The 6,367-nt window shown below is 38.4% G+C and overlaps 1 protein-coding gene across 1 annotated transcript; it reads left to right on the top strand.

Moving 5' to 3' along the window:
• The first annotated feature begins 396 nt into the window (after nt 1–396).
• On the top strand, nt 397–1,301 carry LOC147566241 (uncharacterized). Its single transcript, XM_086653908.1, has one exon. The coding sequence runs from the start codon at nt 429–431 to the stop codon at nt 1,299–1,301; it is 873 nt and encodes a 290-aa protein (XP_086510034.1). The 5' UTR covers nt 397–428.
• The last annotated feature ends 5,066 nt before the right edge of the window (nt 1,302–6,367 follow it).

Here is a 6,367-nt window from a genome sequence, read left to right as displayed (position 1 = left end):
CCACCTCATCTCTCCCTACACCTCACCCCTCTCTCTCTCTCTCTCCAACTCACCCCTTTCTTCTCCGGCAAGGTAGCCGGCCGGAAAATTTTCTGGCCGACCACCTTCAAACTTAAAAAAAAAAAAAAATTCTCTCTCCTATCTCTCTCTAATTTTTTTTTTTTAAATCTCTTCACTCTCTCTCTCTAAAACTCCCCCCTTCGCCGGAGGATCAGTACTAGCCCAAGCCAAGCTCAAACCTTACTATCCCAAGCCCACGGCCGTATCGCCTCATATGCCCTTTACTCCTTTAGGCTATAGGTAATTTTTCAAGGGCCAGACATAGATTCCTTCTTTCAAACCTAAAATTTCAGATCCAAAATCAGATTACCCATCTTCCTGAGACAAAAATCCAAATGAACTCTCATGAAGTAAATGAAGAAAACACAATGTTATCAATTTTCTTCAATTACAAGAATCTCATACTCCAAATCTTATTTTCTCTCACTATAACTCTAATCCTCACTGTTCTTCATCTTCCAATCAGATTCCTTGAAGGTCTCAATACTTATATTCACCCTGAAAATATTGCTAATGACAAATCTCAATCTGGGTTTCGTCCTGCTATTCGTAGACCTAACAACAACAGTGATTCAATTCCTCAAGGGTATCAAAATCTCTCTTCTTCTTCGATTAATGAACAACCTAGAAAGAAAAAATCAAAAGAAAAATTTGAATTTGATGAAAATAATGCACAGATTTTTAGATTACAATTAGTTGATTGTCATTTAGTATCAAGATTATATTATTCTGATTATCAAGATGTTTTCACTTATTCTTTTGTTGGAATTTCATCTATTCTTCTTCAACAATTCTTATCAGTAGTACCTAACAAATCTTCTGGAGTTTTAGTTAATGGATCTTTGGTTCCAGTTTTTTTAGGGTTTTTTGCTCTTCTTAAGGTGTTTGTAGTGATTGGTAAGTTATCATTTGAAAGATCTGCATCTAAGAGGACAGAGAAACAACTTAGTGTGATTTTTGGTGGGTTAGGGTTTCTTTTAGGGTTTTCGATTCTTCATGTTAAGGCTCCTTCAATAATTGATTTCAATTTTGAGTCAATTGATGGATTTGAGAAGTTTACGATTTCTAGTTTAGCTGGTTGTCTTGCTGGATTTCTGTTTATGCCTGCTACAAAAATAGCTAGATCATTTTGGATTGGAACTGATCAACTTCGATGGAATTTATCGATAATTTCTTGTGGGTGGTTTGCAAGATTGCTCCATTATGTTAATCTCATAATTAGAATATTTACAAACTCATGATTTGATTACAATGAATATGATTCAACTAGTTTTCAAATTAAAAATCAAAATTGATGATTGAAAGTGTTTCAAAACATTGAATTTCATTGATTTTGAATTGGTTTTCAAAATTGTTCTTGAAAAATTTCAAAAACCTAGAATTTTGATCCAAAATTGGTTAATTAAAAGAGTCGTTTTTGAGTTTTAGGAAACTCCCAAAAACAAAAAATTTGGAATTTAGAAGTGTTTTGAGTTTTAGGAAACTCCCAAAACAAAATATGGAAAATTTAAAAGTTTCTAAAAGTTTTGAAAAATTTTAGAAGTGTTCTAAAAGGATTTCAAAATTTAGAAAGAGTTTTAAAAATAGGAAGTTAGCAAATAGAGATTTGCACAAGAAAAAAAAAATTTGGAATCTAGGGTTTTAGAAACCCTAGTGTCCGGCCAGGAAGCTTCCTGGCCGGACAGAAGCTGCTGGTCGCGTCCACTGGACGCGTCCAGAGCAGCTGCTGAGACGCGTCCAGGTCGAGTCTAGAACCCGACCATCAGCTGCAATGGAGGCATCTGGACGCGTCTTGGAGACGCGTCCAGAGCAGCTAGGACGTGTCTTAAGACGCGACCAGAAGCTGCATTGGTAGCTTCCTAGACGCGTCTAGGACGCGTCCAGAGCTCTCGACCAGACGCGTCTTGGTGACGCGTCTGAGAGGTTCTGGGTGTCTCGGACTAGTCCGAGACACCTAGTGCTGGTCCGGTCCAGCACCAGACGCGTCTGGTACATGGACTAGCGTCCTAGCTCCGGCCAGGACGAGACCAGGCCTTGATAGGCCTCGGCCAGGACATGCCGACCCTATGGGTCGTGCTATGTCCGGACCTTGTCCGAGCCCTTTTGTGGGCTTGGGCCTTGGGCCGGGACTTGTCTAGGACTTGTCCCGGGCTTTTTCGAGGCTTCTCGGACCACGAAAACGGACCATCATTCGAGTGGGAGTTTTTGCCACAATTTCTTCTGATTCCAACCAAATAGTTCCAAAATTAATCCGGGCCATCCAGAAGGCCAAAAACGGATTTCTCTTTAAATTGATTTATGAAATCATTAAGAATCGAACCAATATTTTTCCGAAATTGACCCGGGGTTTCAAAACCCGAAACGAAGTTTTTCTTGAAGTTGATTTCAGAAATCATAAAAGATAAAACCGGAACGCACCATTAGTTGAATTCTTCGAATTTAGACTTAAGGTCCGTAATGTGACATGTGATGTCGACAAAAGTGTCTCCCAAGATAATCATGAATTTAGTATGGCCATAGATTTATTTCTTATTCTTGTTTTAAGCACGGATGGGTGCATGCTTTGTAATTAATTTTAATTTCAAGTTCATACGATCTGCGAATCATTAGAGTCTTGTAATTAGAGTTTAGGGTCTATGGGTCCATTGAAGAAACTCGAGGATGAAATCCAAAGGCGAGTGGGAGAAATCAATGGAGGTTCAAAGATGGCGATCTAAGACGAACCAAAAGGCGAAACAAGAAGAAAACCAAGGAGATTAGATCTTCTAGGTTAGGGGCCATACTAGGATCCATGTCTGCTTGATTTACTTTCTCGCGCGCATTGACTTACTTATTTACGCTTTATGTCATGGATGTTTGTTAGGCTAAATAGTTCACTATAACAAACGTTAGACTAGCGTAAAAGTCCCCAAAACGTAATCTTGAGTAATCGCCTATCCAGATTAAGACACTCGTTGCGCCCTTGTTCGAGGAAGGTGGGTCGGCCTTCGCAGAGTACCTCCTCTACCCTGGGACAATGCGGGTAGGTCTATAGAAGAGGCCTACACGTCTAAATGATTCTACTCAACGAGATCAGCAAGAGAGTCTTGGATACTCGAGGCAAAAGGATAGATTAGTCATTCATTAATGAAATATATCAACCAAGAGTCATAAGGTATGACCAGTGAAGTAGTTCATGCACCCGGAACGACGGAGTCAAAGGGTAGGGCTTTCGTCCGCTTTACTCCGAAGAACTGGAATCTTGGAATCACTTATTCAATCTGGGACGAGTTTTTATTGAATAACGTGGGAAAACTAATGTTTTTCAAAAACGATAACGAGTTTTAAAACTTTGCCATTTCTTTATGTAGTTTTATGATGACACAAAGAAATGAGTTCAACTTTGAATCACACCTAAGGGAGGTGTTGATCCACTTCCTAGAATGGAAGAATGAATCCGAGAATAGTTCTCAGATTCAAAAGGAAGGTTACTAGAATAACCAATCCCAATGTTGACTCATACCGAAGAAGGTCAAAAGCCATTTGCAAGCAATCGTATAACATTCTCTTTGGAAGAGTAATGGATGCTAGCATAACCATTAAGACAAACTAAGGAAGAAATTCCTACAGAAGTCATAAATGGAGAGGTACGAGACCTCCAAGGCAATCTGAAAGTCATCCTAAGGGAAGACAACAAAATACATCTATCACCCAATTCAATATCGATTGAACAAAGATAGATAAGACCTGAGATGAGTCACTCAGGTTGTTAGGAACAAACTGAGCAGAACATACGGGAATATCCAGTCTAAAAAAGGTTCTTGAGATTTGGTACAAAGAATCTAAGAAAGAGCTCTTGAGATTCAAAAGGGCAAAGGATCAGTCAAGTGAGACAAACATTTAATCAGAGAAAAACAGTTGTCGAGTACATGATCAAGAGTATTCCTCATTACTGTGAATGTTTCCAAACAATGGCTAGACCATTTAAAAGGAAACTACCTTTACCGCCTGGAGGACAAAAGGAATGGAATTATGAATTCCGGTTCCGTATCCTTGTTAACAAAGTTAAAAAAACCAGTATCGTCAAATTCCTTCATCAGGTATTTTAAACCGGATGTGCGGCTCGGTAAAGCTCAAGGAAATCACATACTTGATTAAAAGAAGTAAAGATCCAAGAGGGAGCAGAAGCAGTAATGCTAAGGATGCTGAAAGGGATAGAAGTCTTCTCTTAGACACTGATCTAGCTTAGAACATTTTATTCTTCTAGAAACATCTGATGTTTTAAACCAGTGATAAATTAACTGAAGGTTAACATCGATGATGGCTAAAATCAGGAGATTCAAACTCATCAACTTCAGCATTATCGATTTGGTCTTAAAGACTAATTGACGAAGTCACCCTTTCAAAAGGGCATAAGACTGGTAACCTATAAGGACTCATACAGTATTATGCAGACCTATAAGTTTACTTGCAGAAGCTAACGAGAGCTAGTTCAATATGTACTCTGACAACTTCAGAACGTTTGAGAGGCTCAAACAAAGTACACACCGAAGCAATGACACTTTGATAAGAAAGATTAAGCCATCCGATTAGATTGGAGTGGTGAAAACTTGAGTCAAACACTTGATAACCATCAAAGGAGTTAAGAAACAGTTTCTAACTCTGCTCCATGGAACACATCCGACGGATGGTGGTTTCAGTGGGAGTAATCGAACATTGCTATGCATGACTCGATCAAAGATGGGTTAAAGCCAGTCTTCCGAATACTTTGGGATATATTCTAGAAACGATTGTTTCCACAAATTTACCAAAATTCCGTCTAAAGCTAAAACTTGTAAAAAGCGTTGCAAAACTAGCTAATATCTGACGCAATTTCTTTTTGAAAGAAATTTGGGCTTCTTCCACAATCATTCAAGAAAACAAAGTGTTTGTTGCTCATGATAGTATTCTTCTAGTAATTAGCACACCTAGTAGTCTGGGAGAAAAGTACTAATTATTACAAGAATAAGTGGGAGAAAAGTACAAGTCGATTTAATTCAATCATGAGAGAAATCATTAAGAGTCATGAAGAATAATCATGAAACTTGTACAAGACGATTAAATTCGACCAAGAGCAACAAACTGCGGCTCCTCCGATAAGGAAAGGTTAAAGATATGATCTTATAAACCCACCGCACAAAAGCGAATGTCATTCGCAGGAGAACTCTCAAAGCAAGTGAAAGTGTCTCTAAAGGAATATCTCAAAGTAGTTGAGAAAATTCCAAATTGTTGTTCAAAAGCCCTAAAAGGTCAAATCTCAAAGACTCGGAAAATAAAGGTTATTTCTGAAGAGATAAAAGGCATGCGCAGAATCGAAAACTGACTCTAGATTTTGGCTAGAAGCCAAAATCATCATGGAATCCATATCTCGTCAAGACATGAAGCTTGATAATTTAAGTCAACGGAAGACCTAAATTGGTTTTCCGAAGTAGAAAACTGAGTAGGATGGAAACATTCATGTTTCCCGAAACTAGACAAGAAGAATAAGATTCTTCCAATCAAGTTATGTCCATAGGCATGCTTCAGAAATCCATCGACGGAATAAAAGCACGCAAGAGTTAGAATCTTCGATTCAAAGAGGCAATCAAAGAAATTTGATTCCTGAGGAATGAAGAAAAATCTTGAATCACGAGTTTCAAGAAGGTAAGCGGGAGAAACAAACCTTCTGGGTCCGTATGCCGAGTACATACAGAAGATTGAGTACGACATAAGATGTTGTGTAACAGTGAACACACTGACTCAATAAAAGGACCACACACAAGGATGAAATGCCATTTTGGGCATCTGAAGATCTATAAGCATAGATAAAAAAGATGATAGGATTAGAGATACTCAGTACGCTGAGATGCTTGAGATCCGAAACAGAAAATCTAAGACTCGAAAAAGTCTAAAAGAATTTCGACCCAAAACTCATGACAAAGAGCGTTGCCAAATCGGAGTTTGAAAAGACACCGATGAGCAAGCACGCATGAGAGAGACGTTTATGTTTGAAAACATAAAGTCAAGTCATGTTGAACATGATGAGCATTTAGACATCCAATTCGGATTAGAAACCCGAATCACTACTGAAACATCCCAGAAGGCTAAAGGATGAAAGTAGTACAAATTGTCATCGTAGCAAACTTCCAGACATGGAAGGAAAGTAGGCTTAAAAGTGTTTAAGCCGCAACAGTTGCAAATTAGACATAAGAAATTAAAAGCCTTAACTCTAGTAAAGGTTACTAGATATTATCAAGGTTGAAGATAGATATCTTCAAACTAATCGATAATAAGCAAAGTTTAAAACCTA

Source organism: Eschscholzia californica, unplaced genomic scaffold (assembly GCF_041429995.1).
Source record: "Eschscholzia californica isolate CP2 unplaced genomic scaffold, dmEscCali1.0.p SCAF_1, whole genome shotgun sequence".
NCBI lineage: Eukaryota > Viridiplantae > Streptophyta > Magnoliopsida > Ranunculales > Papaveraceae > Eschscholzia > Eschscholzia californica.
This window is presented reverse-complemented; position numbering and strand designations above follow the sequence as displayed.